This window comes from Leucopleurus acutus (genome assembly GCF_964270905.1).
Source record: "Leucopleurus acutus genome assembly, chromosome: 8".
In the NCBI taxonomy this organism is placed as follows: domain Eukaryota; kingdom Metazoa; phylum Chordata; class Mammalia; order Artiodactyla; family Delphinidae; genus Leucopleurus; species Leucopleurus acutus.
In genome coordinates, this window is record NC_139151.1 from 9,579,898 (window position 1) to 9,599,388 (window position 19,491).

The 19,491-nt window shown below is 45.7% G+C and overlaps 1 protein-coding gene across 2 annotated transcripts; it reads left to right on the forward strand.

The window, feature by feature from the left end:
• Window positions 1-40: 40 nt before the first annotated feature.
• Window positions 41-16,719, forward strand: TMEM218 (transmembrane protein 218). Of its 2 annotated transcripts, XM_082844454.1 has the most exons (5): window positions 41-74; window positions 9,290-9,454; window positions 9,488-9,505; window positions 10,353-10,455; window positions 13,789-16,719. In XM_082844454.1, exons 2-5 carry the CDS (start codon window positions 9,396-9,398, stop codon window positions 13,921-13,923), a joined length of 315 nt encoding a protein of 104 aa, XP_082700580.1. In that variant the 5' UTR covers window positions 41-74; window positions 9,290-9,395; the 3' UTR covers window positions 13,924-16,719. The 2 variants fall into 2 exon arrangements, with proteins under 2 accessions (XP_082700580.1, XP_082700579.1); XM_082844453.1 differs by having other exon boundaries at window positions 9,290-9,505.
• The last annotated feature ends 2,772 nt before the right edge of the window (window positions 16,720-19,491 follow it).

Below are 19,491 nucleotides of genomic sequence, written 5' to 3' on the forward strand. Positions count from 1 at the left end.
GATGAAAGCCCACTTGTGATTCGCCCTGAGTAGACCAAATCCCCTGTGGGCTGAAACAGGCCGGACTGAGAGGTGTGAGTAGGGGACCCGGGAAATGGGGAGCCAGGTGAGGGGGGTGGGGGTGGAAGTGAGATGAGTGGAGGTGGCCGCGGAGAGGAGAGAATGGCAGGGGATAGGGCTGAGACGGCTAGAGGAAGGCGTGGGCGGCTGGCGGTGCAGGGACCTCTCAGGCTACCCTCACTGCCGATCTGGACCCAAGGCCTGGCGGCCAATAATTGCTGAATTGGGGGTGGAAAAGGCAGGAATGCTTTATTTCTCATGCTCTTAAGAAAGTGAAATGTCAGTGCCCGATTCGAAATACCTTGTGACCGAAACCTTAATCTCTCTCCCAGCTACTGGTAGATAGCGGGCGAAAATTCTGAAGATGAGATCTGTGGGCACTGTTTTCCTGTCGCCAGTTTGAATCTGCGACAGGGCGGGGGAAATTAGACTAATACCTTCTCCCAGTTAAGGGAGGACAGAGTTGGGTTTTGGGGGAGGGCTCCTTCTTATGAGAGAGAAAACCTAAAACGTTATCTCCATTCAGGAAGACGTAAGAAGTTTGCCGTGCTTCCTCAGTCATGCCCTATTCTTAGTTTATAATTTAACTCAAGTCAGTGTGATCACTAGGAGTATAAGAAGGTTAACTCCAAATCTCAAGCTTTTAAACACTTTCCCCCCAAATATTAAGGCCCAGAACTGGTCCTGAACAGTTGGTCTACACAGTGTTATTGTCCATTATTTGCCTCTGCTCTGGCTGAGGCCAGTCTCCACATTATTCCCCAGATACTCAGTGGCCAATCTTGTCTCACCCTCTTTGTTCAAACTATTTTCTCTCCGTGGATCCCCTTCCATTTCTGATTCACCTTTCCCATTCCTACCCATATGCCAGGGCCCAGCATTAGTTCTAGCTGTACCATGAAGACCCACAGTAACTCCAGCCAAAGCAATATTTCCCCCAAATAATACAAGTGAAGAAGTGCTCTGAAGACGACAGTGCTCCTGCAGATATGTAGTAGTAGTAGTATTTTTTTGGGAAATTAACTATAAATCAAGTTTGGCACATTGTCATATCTTTCTTTAGTGTTTCCTAATTGTTTCATGTGCTGTTGATGTTAAGAAACCACAGGCTATTAAGGCAAGAGTGACATCACATTTCTTTTGTATCCTCAAAGTCCCTACCAGTGCTTAAATCAGACGGAGAAAGACAAATATCATATGATTTCACTCATACGCGGAATAAACAAACAAAAACGAACAAACCAAACCCAACAAGAAGGAGACATAGATCCAGAGAACAGAGTAGTGATTATCAGAGGGGGAGGTGGGGAGGGTGCAAAATGGGTAAAGGGGATCAAATGTAGGGTGACAGATGGAAACTAAATTTTTGATGGTGAGCACACAGTAGGGCATATAGAAGTGGAAATATAATGTTGTACACATGAAACATATAATGTTATAAACCAGTGTTACCTCAATAAAAAAATAAATCTTTAAGAAAGAAAAAAGGAAACAGTGGGTTACAGGAGTGAACTGCCCTTCTGGAAGATTCTTCTTCATTTTCCTTTATAGCTGTTCCAAACCTTCAAAGATAATTGGGCGGGGGGTCACTTGCACACTTTTTTTCTACTTTAAACACTTCAATAAGGTTTGAATTTTAAAATATTAGGATAATGCCTCTACCTTTATAATGAAATAAAATGCAAGTCTGGGAAAAATCAATTGTCACGCTACCAAAATGCCATCGATGTGTCATCATCTGTTAACGCGCTGACAGAAAATGGGGAGCAGTGTATCGGGATTACACCCTTCCACCCTTTTTCCTGCGTGCTTCTGTGATTTGAGAGTGCATAGCGACTGTTGTCCTTTAAACACACCACTCGGGCCCCCAGCAGGCAGCCCTCCAGTGCCAGCTTCTGCACTGGGGTCAGTACCTCCTAATTCCTGCAGATTCTAAGCAGGGCTCATTCTCTTTCCTTCCTCCCTCCCCAGAGACAAACGCTCTTCTGAAATTGCTTTCCATCATTTATGCCCATGTTTATGTTTACTGTATATGTGTAGCTCATAAACTATATGTATATTGCTATTTAGGTATTTTTAAAATTTTAAAGATACAAGTAGCATAGTACTGTGGGCTTCATTTTGCAACTTGCTTTTAGACTCAATATTGTTTTGAGATACATTCATTTTAATAAGGCTAGCTCAAGTTCATTCATTTTAAGTGTTCATTCTGAGTATATAATACCCATTCCCTTACTGATGGACATTTAGATTTTTTCAGATGTTTTGCTATTATGAACACCCTTCTACATGTCTCTTTATGCCAGAGTTTATCTAGGACCATGGTTCTTTAAGGGGATGGTAATGCCCCTTTGGTCATTTTGGAATTCGTGAGGGCACCTCTGGTTATTATTGTGATTTTGGGGACACTACCAGGGTTTACAAAGAAGGTCTGGGGACGTTAGAAGTCCTGCAGTACACTGGACAGCCCCTCGTAGTAAAGAATTGTCCTTCCTCCTGCACAACTTTTGAGGGTCTCACAGGATACTCATTTATAATGTGAGCCTAGAACCTAACTCCATTTTTTGTATAAACATAATGTATTTTTTGGCACAGTTTAATATAGTAAAATTTCCGGGAATGCACTCTAATGTAAATCAAGGGGAAAGTATACTTATTTGTGGTTTGGAACTTTTTAACAAGAGTTGTTCATTACTCTAGAAAACCCCGTACCTGAAGGCAGCCCAGCTCGTGGTATTTGAGTTGCCGTATAACACACCTACATCAGCCAGCATTTGTAGCTTTTGCGTTCATGGTGATTCTAAGTTTAGGTGCGAGCATCTGAGTGCGTTACTTCCTTATGTATTCTAGTGTAGTCAGCCTGAACATTTGTATATTTAAACATATGCTGTTTTATTATGAATTACTTTCCATTTAAAATTGGCTTCTGCGTATGATATAAAGTAGAGATCTGGTTTTATTCTTTTCTGATTGGATAATCACTTGTCCCAACACTATCTATGAAATCCTCTACCCACTGAGTATAAAGCCAACTCTGTCTTGTGCAAAGCTCTCATAAATGCATGGATCTGCTTCTGGGTTCTCCGTTTTATTCCACTGGCTCACGTGTCTTTATGCCACTATCACACTGTTTTAATTACCTTGGTTTTATAATGTGTCTTGTGGCAGTTGGTAACACGAAAGGCAAGTTTCCATCCTGTTCTCAAAATTGTTTTCGCTATTCTTGGGCTTTTGCTTTTCCATATGAATTTAGGATCAGTTTTCAAGTTCCACAGAAAATTACTTTGAGATTTTGGTTAGAATTGCATTGAACTGATAGATTAAGGAAAATTGAGATATTTCAATATTAAACCATCCCATCCATTCAGGAACACGGGTTATTTCTCTATTCAGGCCTTTTAAAAATATGTATCTTCAAATAAAGTTTTATAATTTTTGCTATAAAAATCTTCATGGGCTTCCCTGGTGGCACAGTGGTTGAGAGTCCGCCTGCCGATGCACGGGACACGGGTTTGTGCCCCGGTCTGGGAAGATCCCACATGCTGCGGAGCGGCTAGGCCCGTGAGCCACGGCCGCTGAGCCTGCGCTTCCGGAGCCTGGGCTCCGCAACGTGAGAGGCCACAACAGTGAGAGGCCCACGTACCGCAAAAAAAAAAAAAAAAACTTCACATCTTTTGTTGGATTTATTCCTACTTATACATGTATACTTATTCATACACACATCTTTTTATTGCAAAAGTTTCAAATATATTCAGAAGTACAGAAAATAGTATAGCAAACATTCATGTATTCGCCACCCAGCTTCAACAGTTAACTCATGACCAGCCTTGTTTCATATTAGCCCCCGTCTTCTCCTCTCCCCTGAATAATTATAAAGTTCCCAGACATCGATTTCTCTTATCTCTGGTGTGCATGTGTGTGTGTACCTGTATATCAGAAATAATCTTTTAGCAATATAACCACAACACCATCGCATTTTTTAATTAATTTATTTATTAATTTTTGGCTGCACTGGGTCTTCGTTGCTGCGCGTGGGCTTTCTCCAGTTGCAGCGAGCGGAGGCTACTCTTCGTTGCGGTGCATGGACTTCTCATTGCAGTGGCCTCTCTTGTTGCGGAGCACGAGCTCTAGGCGAACTGGCTTCAGTAGTTGCAGCAGGCGGGCCTCAGCAGTTGCAGTACGCAGGCTCAGTAGTTGTGGCTCACAGGCTCTAGAGCGCAAGCTCAGTAGTTATAGTGCATGGGCTTAGTTGCTCCATGGCACGTGAGATTTTCCCGGACCAGGGCTCGAACCCGTGTCCCCTGCATTGGCAGGCAGATTCCCAACCACTGCGCCACCAGGGAAGTCCCCACATTTTTAAAAAAACAACATTTTTCATTTAAAAAACAAACAGCAATTCCTTAATATCATCAATTATCCAGATACTGTTCAGATTTCCCCAGTCATCTCATAAAAGTTTTTGTGTAGTTGGTTTGTTTGAATCAGGACCCAAACAAAGCCCATATATTGCATTTGTCTGGTATATCTCTTCAGACTTTCTTTGAAGTAAACTTTTTTGGGGAAAAAAAAAAAAAGGTATAACACACATACCGAAAAATATGCAAATCAGAAGTGTACAGCTAGATACAATTAAACAGAATTAACAAAGCCATGTAACCAACACCCAGATGAAGAAACAAAATTTCATAAGCACCCCAGAACCCCCTTCAGACCCCCTCCAGTCACTACTTTCTACAAGGGAACCACACTCCTGACTTCTAACCCCAAAATTAGTTTGACCTGTTTTTAAACATTATGTATGTGGAATTATACAGTATGAACTCTTTTGCCTTTAGCTTTTTACACTCAATATTTGCAAAACACCCACATTGCTGGGTATAGTTGTAGTTTGTTCATTTTTGCTGCTTTCTACTATTCCATTGTATGAATGAAGAGATTGTATGTATAATAATACCACACTTTATCTATTCGACTGATGGATATTTAGGTTGTTTCAGTTTTTAACTATTTCAAATAGGGCTGCATTGCACTTTTGTACATGTCTTTTAGTGAGCTTATGTGTATATGTCTGTTGGGGACACACCCGGGAAGAGAAGAGCTGGGTCTAGGGTTCATGGACATTCAGCTTTATTAGATATTACCAAGGAGTCTCCAAAGCGGTAGTAACAACTATTGGTAGTCTACTGGTAGACACTCACCAGCAGGGTATGAGGGTTCCAGTTACTCCACATCTTTGTCAACACTTGGTGCTATCTGTCATTTTCATTTTAGCCGTTCTGGTAGGTGTCTAGAGGTACTGCATTTTGGTTTTCATTTGCAATTTCCTGATGACTAATGAAGTTGGGCACCTTTTCACGTATTTGTTGGCCATTTGTATATCCTCCTTGTCAAGTGTTTATTCTTAGCTGCTTGATCTATCAGTTTCTGAGAGAGGTATATTAAAATCTTGCACGAAATTTGTGGGCTTTTCCATTTATTGCGGTGATTCAGTTTTGGCTTTATATGTTTTGAGGCTTTGTTTTAGGTTCATGTGTTTTGAGTTGTATTTTTTTGTTAAATTATTCCTTTTGTGACTGTCGTTATTAATAATTTTCAAAGCTTTACATTTCGTTTTGCTTGATACTGATATTGCTTTACCAGACTGTATTCTGTTTTGTTTTGTTTTTTTCTTTTTTTTGGTAATTGTGGTAAAAAACACATATATAAAATTTACTACCTTAACCATTTTTGAGTGTTCAGCAGTGTTAAGTATATTCACATCGTTGTGTAACAGATCTCTAGAACTTTTTCATCTTGCACAACTGAAACTCTGTATCCATTGAACAATTCCCCTTTTCCCCTCTTTTTGTTTTGGTAGTATTTGCTTTGTATGTCTTTTTCACTCTCTTTATTTTCAGCCTCTCTCTCATTATGCTTTCTGCACAGCTTTTATAAAGAGCTGTTCAAAAAAAAATCTAATATAAGAATCTCTTTTAATAGTCAAGTGTAATCTGCTTACATTTACTATGATTACTGTTATATTTGGGCTTATTTTTACAGTCTTATTCTGTATTTTCCTTTGTTTCTTTCCACTCCTGCCTTCTGCTTTCTTCCTTTATTTTTCTCACTCTACTAGTATGGAAGTTATTCATCCTATTTATGTTATCTGGTGTTTAACATGCATATTTAGCATAGCAAAGCCTATAGGTAAAATCATTAACTCTCACCTCCTCAGAGCAAAATAATAACTATGGAATGATTTAACTTTGAGCTGTCCTTTCTCACCTTCCACTTGTCGACAAATATTTTAATTCTTCCTTGTTTTTAACTCATCAAGAAATTAGTCCTTATCATTAAAGAAGTCTTTACTGTCAGTATTTACTAATATTTTTCTCACCTTTCCTCCTTACATCTCACACCTTTCTCAGTTCATTTTCCTTCTTGGTGAAGTATATCTATGAGAGGTGAACTCCATTCCAGTCTTTGTATGTCTGAAAACCTCTATTTTACACTCACTCCAGTGGGAACCTTGCATGCTGACCTCCCTCCAGAGAGGTTTCCATTTGTCTATGCTGGGATCCTATGGGCTTCTCACTGTTCGTGTAGTTTTCATGTTACTCTTACTACTTGGGATTCCCACACCTCCGTGCTAGTGTGATCCGAACCCCTCTCCCGCATGTGATGAAGGATTGGGATGCAGATTTCTCTTGGGTTGTTCTTTTTTCACCCATGGGCTCAGGTACTTGGCCCGCTTTCTTCCAGCCACGTCAGCATCAAATTTTTTAGTTCCTGTTTCAAAGACAGCTGAGCCCTTACAGAGCCCATTTTTATACCTTGTTCTCAGTTCTAGTTCTCTGTATCATGGGTCTGAGGCCTCACCTGTCGAGGAAAGGACCACTCCTAAGGTTTGCACCTGGTTCCAGGACCCCTGCAGGTCTTTGGGCTCAGCTCCTGCTTACTATCCAGGCTTTGAGTTACATTTTGTTTATAGTACTTAAGGATTTCCCTTTATTGCTTTCAAGCTGCGCTGTGTATTAAATTCTTTTCATCTATTTTATTAAGCCTTTCTATGTGTTTGCTGTTGTGTGGGGTAATTCCCGTGTCAGCTCTGTCCAGCATATTGACCAGAAGCCACAGTCATCTTTCTCTAAAATTAGATACGATCCCATCACTCCTTCATTGGACTTTTGTGGGCTTGCTAGCACTGCTTCATGTATTCATCCAACAAATATCTATTACTTACAACCTCTGTAGAAAAGAACCGGCGAGACTGTAGTGAGCAAGATGCAAAGTCTCTGCCCCCCTGGAGTTTACGATTCCAGCTGGAGAGACAGGAAGTAAAGCTGTGAACAATAAATCAGAATGGGAGCTACAGTTTGCGAAGTGCCCTCTGAAGGGACTAGAGTGAAGGTGGGTTTCTTTAGCTATTGGATGGTCAGGGAAGACCGCTCTGAGGACGCTGTGTTTAAAGCTGGGTCAGAAGCATGAGGAGAAGCCAGCCCTGCAAATGGTAGACGGCTTCTTTGCGGTCAGGGGTTCATTCCAGGCAGTGGAAACAGCAGGCACAAGGACCCAGAGATGGGAAAACCCTTGGCATATTGAGTTACTGAGGACACCCGACACCCCTGTGTCTAATGAGGGGAGAATGGGCAAGGGGGCCACGCCCATCTGCTGCCAGGCCTCTCTGCCCACCTCTCCCTTACTCTGTCCTCTGGCCATGGTTCTCTCCCAAATGGGCCCATGCAGAGTCACCTCCTTTGTAAAGCCCTTCTCACATCTCAATTCCCATTGCACTTTGTTTTTCCTACTGATCAGAATGGAAAGTTGTCTGCATAACAGTGTTCTCCAATAGGTCTTAAGCTTCTGTCAGAAGAAATGTCTTGTTTACCTTGTGATCCCCAGCTTGTAGCAATGCTCTACAAGGTAGGTGCAAAATAAATGTTGACTGGGACTTCCCTGGCAGTCCAGTGGTTAACACCCCACGCTTCCAATGCAGGGGGCACGGGTTCAATCCCTGGTTGGGGAACTAAGATCCCACATGCCTCTCCGTGTGGCCAAAAAAATAAATAAATAAATAAATGTTGAGTGAATATATGTGGGATTTTGTTGGTTAGCAGTTCATGCTTAGGACTTACTTTCCAATATCCTTATAACAGAAATTCTCATAGGTAATCATTTTTGTGGTATTTAAGCCATTAGGGTAAAGAAAACCATCAGCCTAAGGAGGAAATTGTTTGCTTAAGGCTTGCCTCTGATACTGAAAGGGAAAATCAGGGGAGGTACTATATGGTGTTACCCTGGAGTGGGTTGAATGGTGGCCCCAAGAAAGATATGTCCACATCTTAACCCCTGGAACCTGTGAATGGGACAGGTTTATTTGCAGATGCAATTAAGTTAAGGATCTTGAGATGAGATCATGATGGATCATTTGGGTGGAACTAAATCCAATGACAAGTGTCCCCATAAGAGATGGGACAGGAAGAAGACAGAGACACAGGGGAGGCCACGTGAAGACAGAGGCAGAGATTGCAGTGATGCAGCCACAAGCCAAGGAACACCTGGGGCCGCCAGGAGCTGGAAGAGGCAGGAAGAACTCTCTCTTAGAGCCTTTGGAAAAAAGTGTGACCTGGCTGACACATTAATTTCAGAATTCTGGCCTCCAGAACTGTGAGAGTATAACTGTCTTTCGTAAGCTGCCGGGTTTGTTAATACTATCCCATCACATTATACCTCAGTTACGTCTTCTGTAACGTGGATATGGTACCTACCTCAGAAGCTTATTGCCATGATTGAAGGAGCTGTATTTGTAAGGTACTTAGCACAAGTGAATGTTCAGAAACAGTGATGGCTCTTCTTCTTCTGCAAGGATTAGGAGTTCTGTCTTGTGATTGCCTGCTGAGTCACAGCTCGCACCACAGACTTAACCCGAGAGCTACGACTTCTCGTGGGCCCTGGAGCCCTCAGGTCCTGGTACCTTTTACAGCCCTCGGTTAGGGTTTTGTATCAAGGGAGAATCCAGCTTGTGGGTTGTGGGAAGACAAACTCAGATTCCGAATTTGAAATGACCCACATGGAGCAGAAAGCAGCTTCTCAGTCCTCAGCAAAAAGAAAGGTTTGGGTTCTAAATTTGTAATTCCTATTAAGGGACTCGACATTCCCAAAGACCTGTATTGACGAATCCTCCTACCACAGCAATCATCAAAAATTCCCCAGAATGAATTGGGACTTTCTGTGTTTGACCGCCCACCAGGAAACCCAGGAGCACACGGAAGCCTGGCGGTACCCACAGCACCAGGGACAGACAGCTCATCGGGCCGGGGGGTCCAGGCCTGCAGCTCTCAGCTGCCCCCCACTGCATGGCTGGCACTGTGCTGGGCGTGGGGGCTGGCGTGTTCATCCTCGCCCTGCTCTGGGTGTCAGTGCTGCTGCTGTGTCTGCTGCTATCCAGAGCATCAGGTATAGCTAGGTAAGGCCTTCTCGCCAGCCAGGAGTCCCAGGTAAAAGCAATTAGAAGTGCAATCGCTGATGCTCATGAAACGTTTAGAATTAGAAGCTCATTGTTGTAATTACTGGCAGTTTGAATGAGTTGCATTTTCACGTCATCATAAGGACTAACTGCGTTATTTATGCTCGGAAGCAGAGGTGGGAGGAGAAGGGGAGTGGTATCTGTCAGCTCTCAGTGTTGAGGAGATGGGGACACAGGGGATGGAAAGAGAATCCACTTTCGGTGCCTGTTGAGTTTCTTGGGGTTGTATGTGTGCGTGTTTCTTAATTGTTGAGATTTACAGCAGGCACTGGGTCCAGCCCCTAAGGCTCCAGACCTGGGCCCTGGGACGCTGAAGAGTCGTAGGTGACTTGGGCTGGCATTGACTTAAGAAAGAATCAGGCCACAAACTGACTCTAAGGTCACCATGGAGTCACACTCCCTGGCCAGACAGTGTAGGTACAAATCAGCAAGTTACATCATTTACTAAAGTTTTCTGGTTTAAAACACAGCACTTGGGGGATGAGCTGCTTCGCTTTTTCCTGATCATGACTGCACAGAGGCAAAGATGAAAACTACCAATTCCCATTCTTAGGAATTTGGAGTTCCCAGGAATAAACAGGAACGCATCCCGCTTGTACCTGTCTGGGAAGAAGGGTCTGGGGATGAAGGGGAAAACATTTCTAAATTCCCTGGGCGGTGTGGGCAGCACACTGGGCCCTGTTAATGGACTGAAACAGGATATCCACCCAGGGAAGAGCCAGTCCCGGCCTAGCTGAATAGAGAGGAGACTGAACAGTGCTTTTAACCCTCTGTCTTTCACTCCCAGGTTCTCCGTCATTTTCGTGTTCCTCGGTGCTCTGATTATCACGGCGGTTCTGTTGCTCTTCCCCCGAGCCAGTGAATTCCCAGCCCCTGAGGCTGAGATGAAGGTAAAACCATGGGTTTTGTTTTGCATCCTGAGTTGTGTCTCTTCTTTCTCTTGCTCTGGACCTCCATCCTGCCCCACATGGTCCCTGATGCCAGGAGGGCCGAAGTGTGTTAGAAAAATTGTAAAGTTGAAACCAGGATCGGGGGAGCTCAGAGGGAGTTTTAACCCCCTCCCCCTTCCCCCAGGAAGAGACAGTTCTTCCGATGCCCCCTTGCGACACCCCCAGGCAGCTATTTGCCTAATCTGTTCTCGTCTCCAGTTTGCATCAAGTGGAAAGAGCCGTAAGCCCAGAAGCCACCTCGTGGTGTGAGGGCCGGAGCCGAGCAGACAGGCGGGAAGAGCCTGTCCTGAGTAAGAGGCTCCCACTCCTGCTGGCCTTGGCTCAGAAACTCGCATCCCGGGCAGCACGTAGGCAGTGCTCTCCGGTGCTGAACGACATGCTCTTTCACCTCCGTGTGTTTGCGTTTTTCCACTTGTGGCATGGAGCGGGCACTGTCCATAGAGAAGAGCAGTGAGGAAGGAGGGGCGCTTCTCTGGAAAGCGGAAGTTGTAGAGGTTGGTGCGTTTAATACTAACAGCCTTTGGCGAGGCCCCTTTGGTCCTCGTTTCTAGAACCACATCTCCCAGCACCTACCTGTCTACGTGGATTTTTACCATCTCTCCTAGACCCCACCCATTCTGGTTCATTCCTGACTGGGGCTCTGGCTTTGCCATACAGAGCTGCTCTCAGGTCCCCACGATCTTGATCACAGTATTGACTTCCTGTGTCCCATTACTTTTTCGAGCAGCTTCTTTCCTCTGTTTTAATTTTTAAGCTGTCACGGTGATAACAGCTAACGTTTTCTAAGGCATCACTGTGTGCCAGGTCCTGTGCTAAGCCTGTCGTTTACAAGCTCTCATTTAAACCTCAGGACAACCCTAAGTGGTATGACACAGGTGCTGTTAGTGTCCCCAGTTCATAGGTAAGGATGCCGAGGCTGGAAGGGGTTAGGGTAACTTGCCCAAGATCATACATGTATAGGAAGAGGCAGAGCAAGGATTCAAGCTGAGGTCTGTCTTCAAAACCTTCATTGTTGGGGACTTCACAGAATATTAGGGGCCTTCGCAGCAAGTGCAGAGGCGACCATTTTGACACTAGACACTAGACTACACAAAATGATATCACTCCTGAACTAAAATCGGCACACATTTCCAGTTCTATCTAGGACTGACCATGGCAAAAGGGAGGAAATTCATTCTGAAAATTCCAAGGGAAATAATACTTACCACACACAACTGAGGAATTATTTTCATACATGCCAGGTTTTTTTTGGTCACCATTTGGAAACCACTCTGACTGTGTCAGGACTGTGTGTGTGAGCCGGGGCACAGACTCCCACCCTGGTTTTCCTGTCTAAAATGGGGAGAGCAGCGAAGGCTGCGTATTTCTGGATTGCTGTGGATGTGAACATTGGAAGAAGGGCACAGAGTAAACACTGTTTCGAAATCGATCCCTCTTTCCTCTGTCATATGAGTTTCAGACCCAGGAGAGCAGAATGGGCTTTGAGCAAAATATGTTCGTCAGCATGGCCAGCAGGGTCTCATTTTCAGGTTTTGAGCACCAGCTCCTTCAGCAGCGTGGCTCAATACTGTATCAATAATACATGGCCTGGGCCTTGCTCACCCAGGCCTGCTAATTGGCTAATTAAAGAGGGAACCCTGTCGAACCAGCAAACATGCAGCTCGCGAGAGACCTGTTCAGTCCTGGAGCCAGGGTCAAGGTTATGTTAAAGCTATCTCAGCAAGCTGGCCTTTGTTGTAAGTCGGCTGTCAGGGTAATCTCTGGAGCAGCCCTTTCCTTCTTGGTGTCTTTGGAACTCAGGGATCACAGCAGAGCTCGGACTTGACAGGTGCTTTGTGTATCGCCACTGTATTAGTTACCTGCTGCTGCTGTAACAAATGACCACGAAATTAGTGGCTTGCAACACAAATTTACTATCTTATATAGTTCCGTAGATGAGAAGCCCCAAATCAGCCTCACTGGGCTAAAATCAAGGGGTTGGCAGGGCTGTCTTCCTTTCTGGAGGTTCTGCGGAAGAACGTTTCCTTGCCCTTTCCTGCTTCCGGAGGCCACCCTCGGCTTGCAGTCCCCTTGCTCCATCTTCAGAGCCAGCAAAGTAGCGTCTCTCTGACTCTGCCTCCGTCCTCACATCCTTCTCTCTGACCCTCTCTCCTGCATCCCTCTACCACTTCTAAGGACCCTTGTGATTACATTGGGCCACCGTACTGGACAGTTCGGGCCAATCTCCCTATTTTAAGGTCAGCTGATTAGCAACCTCAATTCCATCTACAACCTTAATGCTCCTTTGTCATGTAATTTAACATATTCGGACTTTCTGGAGATGAGGACGTGGACATTTTAGGGACATTGTTCTGTCAACCACAGTCGCCCTTCAGGTATTTTGGGTTCTCTTCAGGTGCTGGGTTCTGGAATCTTCCGGAAGCTGTGAAGTCCCCAGTCACTTGGTTTGTGCTGCTTGTCCCTTAAGTCTGTAGATTAAACTGCTTTTTCCTGCCCGGACTTAAGCAGCACTATTTGGATCTGCGGAAAACAGAGCTCTGGCTGTGAACAGTAGACAAGCAGGGAGGGCCAATACCACTCATAGGTTTATGTCAGCAAAGACCAACAGTTTCGGGGCCTCAAGTACAACTGATTTCCAAGCAGCCAGCTGTACGAATTGGGGCAAGTTATCTCTCCTCGTCGTGTTTCAGTATCTCAGGAAAATGACTGTTTCCCCCAACCCTTGGAATGCTGGGTTCCGAATTTTAGGGTTCAGAACTCTTCTGATGAAAGTTTTAGAGTCACCTTTTCATTTTGAAAATGACCTCTCCTGAGTTGGCAATGGGTTGATGATGTGAGGGCTTGGGTCCTGGGTGTGTGGGGTTTATTATACTATCGTATCTTTATGTATGTTTAAAATTCTCCATGATGAAAAGTTGACAGTCACTTAATGAGCCTTTCAGAGACCAAGCAAGCAAACTTCTCATTAACTCTTTCCGAGAACTGATTTCAGAACGGAAAAGGACTCATCCAGGGTCTTCAGAGTATTTGTGAACCTCCTACTGGAGCCATTTGTTCCCTGGACTTCATTAAGCCTCTCTTTATCTTGTGTTTCTGGCTCAGCACGTTGAAAAAAGGTTCTTTCTTATCCATTTGCAGGGTAGACTCAGGGCAGGATGTTACTGTAAGTTACAAATATGGACAGACTCTGGGCCCATTCATCAGAGATTACAGATGAGCACAGCCGGGGTGCGGAAGTGACAGTAATTTCGTTTTTGATGTTTCTTTCTCCAGATTGTAGATGCCTTTTTCATTGGCCGTTATGTCCTGCTGGCTTTCCTCACTCTTGTCTTCCTTGGGAGCCTTTTCTTGGTTCTAATCCATCACATCGTGGAGCCAATCTATGCCAGACCACTGCGGTCCCACTGAGCCACCTTCAGGAAAACCAAGACCCTGTTCTTTCCCTCCCTTTGATGTCATTGATGAGCAGAAAGGCATTGTTTGGGGTCTTGTTTTGACAGCCCTCCTGCCTAAAGATCGGAGGATCATCTCTTCATCACGAAGACAAATCCCTTGAGTCCTGGCTTCCAGAAACAGGGTTGCAAAATTGCCCCTGGGGAGAGATTCTCACCAGCTTAAGAGGGATATTGCCATCTTCTTAGCACCTGTACCTCAGATTTTCCATCTCTTTTGAAAAGGAAATAGCAACAGGGATCTGCTTAGTGTAGGTTTTCAATGAAGACTTCAGTAAATGAATTTTGGGAAAAGGGGCACTTTGGCTTCTGCTGTCAAATCGACGGAAGAACTTGGTCCTTTTTGATACTATGAAAAATTGTTAGTTACGAGGTCAAGATCATTTGGGAAAGAAAGACAATCAAAGTTCAAAAGGTTATTTCAGTGTAATGACCTGGAGACGTATCCAGGCCCCGGTTATGGAGCACTCCGCGTATCACGACACCGGGCTCCACGGAGGCCACGGTGTCGCTTCCCGCTGCTCCAAGAAAGCAAGCAACAGCAGCTGAAGGACTGGCTTTCACCTCGAACTCCTGGCCACAGCCTTCTAAACCTCGCATTGCTATATTTCAGGTTTACTCGGGGATTAGAGGCGGGGTATGGAAATGCCAGTTGTGTGTCCTGCTGCTCTCTCTGGATTCTTTTGCTTCCAGGATTTGGCGGCCTTTGTTGCCTTATTTGGTTACCATAAGAGTCCATTTGGGGTTACTGTCATCTCTTTCATCTTCCTAGCTCTTTCTCCAAAGCTGGTGAGGAATGTATATGCCCAGGCTTAGGTATAACTTTATACCTAAGCCCCCAGACCAAGTGAAATTTGTTAGTAACTAGAGGGGCTCTAGGCTGGTTCCATTTTGGAAGTCTCATCCTGGCTCCCTAGAGCTATTTGAAGAAGGAATTTCTGGCTTAAAATTAAGAACCAGAAAACAAGTTGGAAAAAGAACTTTGATTGAGTACATGCTATAATGCCAGTAGTACACTAATCTTTTTTTTTTTTTTTTAACACAGATGTAAATGACAGGCTTGTGTGTTAAGGGCAAAAATATGCTTCGTACAAAGGGTATTTTAGCTCAGCCTGCCTTCTGTAGATCCTGTAACTCCCAGCAGTGGTGACACGAATGATGGGTCACCTTCTACTTTCATACGCCACGAAGTCATGTCCAGCCCTGAAAACGACCCTCACGGGGTTGGGATCAGAAGTAGAAGTCTGGGAGGGCACAAAATGAATTTCACTGAGTTCTACATGGGGGACCCCGATAATCAGTGGCTAATACGGCAGCCCTTGTGCTCACGGCCTTCCTGGGGACAGGGCTTAGAGGGCATCCCTTAAATACAAATCATCTCAGGGTCCCATTCATCCTTCTTTGATCAATGGCCTTAGCGCAGGTGGTGCCACCCAGAGGGGATCCCGCGGCCACGAGACTGTGGTGATCCCACTGTCTGGAAGCGGGGGAGGGAGAGTTCAGGGCGTCTATATAAGAAGACAGGTTATTTCACAGCCTCTTAAAATTGCATCCTGACGAAAACCACATGAGCAGGACGCCACAACGTTCACAGCGGAGACGTTTCTCTGATCCACTAGGTGGCGCTGTCGCGAGCCGGCAGAACACACTTGGTAATTTTTTTGACAAGTTCCTTTTATTTCTCACTGGTAAAACAGAAGTAAAGCTAACATTCTTTCCTGATGCATGGTATCGGATATTTAATCTAAGAATTCATCAGAGTTATTGTACGCTGTCCAGTTGCTAGGGAGTGCACTGCCATTCATACGTGCTGCACACAGCAGGTGTCGGCACTCACTCAGCGTTGACTGTGCTCCCACTGGGTGTGAAGCACGGTCCTGGTGGAGTAAATCCACCCCAGAATGAGGCTCTGAGGCATCCAGGCTGTCTTCCTCACTCCATCCTGGGATGAAGGGATCCAAATCATTTCTAAATGTTTTTATTCTAACATAAAGTAATCCATTTCTTGATCCGTTCTCTAAGACATCAACTTTTCTGTCAGCTCTATCCTGTTGCTGCTGCACTTGAAGGGTTTTGTTTTGCTTTGATTTTTATTCATGTGTAAAGAAACCTGCTGCAATTATTTCACAGATGAGAGACAGGCAGAGAGATACAGGGGTTTAGAAAGTTGCCCAGGGGCTTCCCTGGTGGCGCAGTGGTTAAGAAGAATCCGCCTGCCAATTCAGGGGACACGGCTTCGAGCCCTGGTCCGGGAAGATCCCACATGCCGCGGAGCAACTAAGCCCGTGCGCCACAACTACTGAGTCTGCGCTCTAGAGCCCGTCAGCCACAACTGCTGAGCCCACGTGCCACAACTAATGAAACCTGCATGCCTAGAGCCCATGCTCCGCAACAAGAGAAGCCACTGCAATGAGAAGCCCGCACACCGCAACCAAGAGTAGCCCCCGCTCGCCGCAACTAGAGAAAGCCCGCGCGCAGCAACAAAGACCCAACGCAGCCAAAGATAAATAAACAAATAAAAATGTAAAGGTTGCCCAGCTTGTTAGTAGTGAGGCTCACACTTGCATCGGGATCCTGACATTTCATTTCTCCGATGGTTTTAAGGATCCGTTTTGGCTTTCGAACAACTTCTTATTTTTACATTGGCTAACACTATTTCTTAGCTATGTGTACCCACCATTCCCCTGACCCGTATCCAAAAAATGTAAACGTTTCATTAAAGAATTCCTAATTAACATTTATGGTACAAATAAAAAGCATTTTATCATGACTTCTTGGCATAAAGCTTCAAGTATTTGGCTCTTATTACATAGGAGCAAGTTTCCAGACACGGGAATGGGAACCGCATGGAAATGAGTCTGGAGAAGCGCTGATTATCCTCGCGGGAGCATAAAAGCTCAGGATTGGAAGGGATGCTGTAGTCCATGGAGTTCAATCTTTCATCTCTATTTCCAACGCAATACTTCGGAATATTCTATTCTTCACTTGCTGAAATCACAATTTTTATTGTATTGAGCAAACACGTATGAGGCACTTTTCTAAGTGCTTTCTTAAGTATTAACTTATGTAATCCTTATAGCAACCCTGTGAAACAAGTGCTCTTAATACCCCCATTTCACAGATGGGGAACAGGCACAGAGGGGTGAAGGGGTTTGCTTGAGGTCACTCAGCTAGGGGTTAAACAGGACTCAGGACCTGAACTCAGGCAGCCTCAGTTCTTCACTTCCTTACATCATGTTGCTCCATAAGATGAAAACAAAGGAAAAGGAGGGACCAAGGAATACCAAGGAGAAGCAGTTGAATCTAGAGGAAAGTCCAGAATCTTAGGAATTGGCCAGGAATCCAGGGCAACACAGTTAGAAGCCACGTGGACCTCAGGGACAGCCTCACTGATCACGTCTGGTTTCGGGGTGGGGGGGTGGTTTCTGTGCTGTGAGACTTTGCTTAGAGATACCGGGGGAGCGGCTTGTGGACTGAGTATCAAGGATATACGCGGCAAGCTCTCTCTTCAGCTCTGTCTGCCCAGAAAGTTTGATACTTGGGTTGGTTTCCAGAGGTGCCAGTGGAAGAATCTAGGGGAGAATCCTGTTTCCTTGTCTTTTCCAGCCTCTGGAGGCTGCCCATATTCCATGGCCCTGCATCCATCTTCAAAGCCAGCAACTTCTGACAGTCCAGTGGTTAGGACTCGCTGCTTCACTGAACCTGAGGACACAGGTTCAGTCTCTGGTCAGGGAACTAAGATCCTGGCACGTCACTCCGTGGCAGCCAAAAATTTTAAATTTAAAAATTAAAAAAATTTCTAAGCCAGCATCTTCTAATCTGATACCTGACACTCTTGCCTCCCCCTCTGATTTGTAAGGAGCGGTCCTTAACCACATCTGCCAGGTCTCAGTTGCCATGTAAGATAGCATTCACCTGTCCTGGCAGCTAGGCTGTGGACCCCTCTGGACGAGGGGCATTATTCTGCCTACCCCAGCATATCCGGCCCCTCTTCCGCCTCTAAGGACTGCCTCCTTCTACCTTCCCTCTTCCATCCTCTCCGTACCCCACGCCTTCATGCATGAGACCTGCCCCATTAGCTCCAGTACCACTATCCAGTTCTCAGGGTGCCCACCCGACACCCATGATGTGTTGATAACTTCCCCCGACTTCACTCACAGTGGCCGCCTCCCAGTGCTGAGATCCACCAAGAGCCGCTTTCCTTTTCTTGGCTTCTCCCCACCCCCTCACTAGCCCAGCCTCCCAATGGATCTCTAAAGGAGACATGCAAAGAGATACTGCTTTTTAATTACAAGTGCTATTGTAACATCTATAAGGAAGAACACTTTAAGCTTAATTGAGACCAAATGTGAAGTTAAATTAAATGAATAACTAATTAACGTAATGCTCATGCATTAGCCCCGAGTGAGTGCCGAGGCCCAGCGAGGGGGCAGGTCCTGGGCCTCCAGGGACAGTCAGTGCCCAGAGCTGCAGAGAGGGGTTGCGGGGCAGGGATCCTGGGCCTGGGACCCAGGTGTGCAAGGACCGATGTCAGGGCCCGGGGCCCCGGACTCCTACCTACACCCAGCTTTCATTTCTGAGGCCGGCCCCGAGCTCCCACACGCCCTGTGCATCTCCCTAGCGCCACACTGAGCCGCCGGCACCAGAGAATGTCTGTTCATTTTCCAGTCCCTGGGCCTAACACATTTAGGGGCTTGATGCGCGTCCGTTTTCACTTCCTTTCTGTTCATTCTTCTTTCTGGATGGTCACATTTGTTCCTCCATTGCCACTAGGATGGCCCTCCTGCCAGCCCTGGCCCTTCAAGGCTGGACGAGTGGACGGTGAAGTCTCTCAACTTGAGTCACCCACCCTGGTGTTTTTTCTCGCATCGTTTAAACGTTTCCCTGTTCCTGTCTTATCCCCTAACTAACCCCTGAGGGCAGGGCGTGCATTGACACTGACTTGTCTCCCTGATTCATAGCGATCCTCTGAGGGAGGTAATGTCATTACAGTTTTCTAATGAGGAAAAGGCTCGAAGCCATCAGTGGTGAGGCTGAGAAGGAGACCTCCAGAGTGAGCGCCCAGGGAGGGACAACACCCTGCCAACACTGCCCCAGAAGCGGCGGGCGAGGGGAAGCAGAAAGGGAGCCCAGGCACAGGCTCTACCGTGGGATGATGGCGCCATCTAGCGGCTTCCCTGAGTGCTGCGGGCAGGTAAACCTGATCTTTTTGTTTTGTTTTGTTTATTTATTTTTGGCTGCGTTGGGTCTTTGTTGCTGCGCGCAGGCTTTCTCTAGTTGCGGTGAGCGGGGGGCTACTCTTCATTGCAGTGCGTGAGCTCTCTTGTTGTGGAGCACGGGCTCTAGGCACGCGGGCTTAGTCGTGGCGTGGCGCACAGGCTTAGTTGCTCCGTGGCATGTGGGATCTTCCCAGACCAGGGCTCGAACCCACATCCCCTGCAATGGCAGGCGGATTCTTAAGCACTGCGCCACCAGGGAAGACCCAGGTAAACCTGATCTTGAGAGACGCATTCTTGAACCTGAG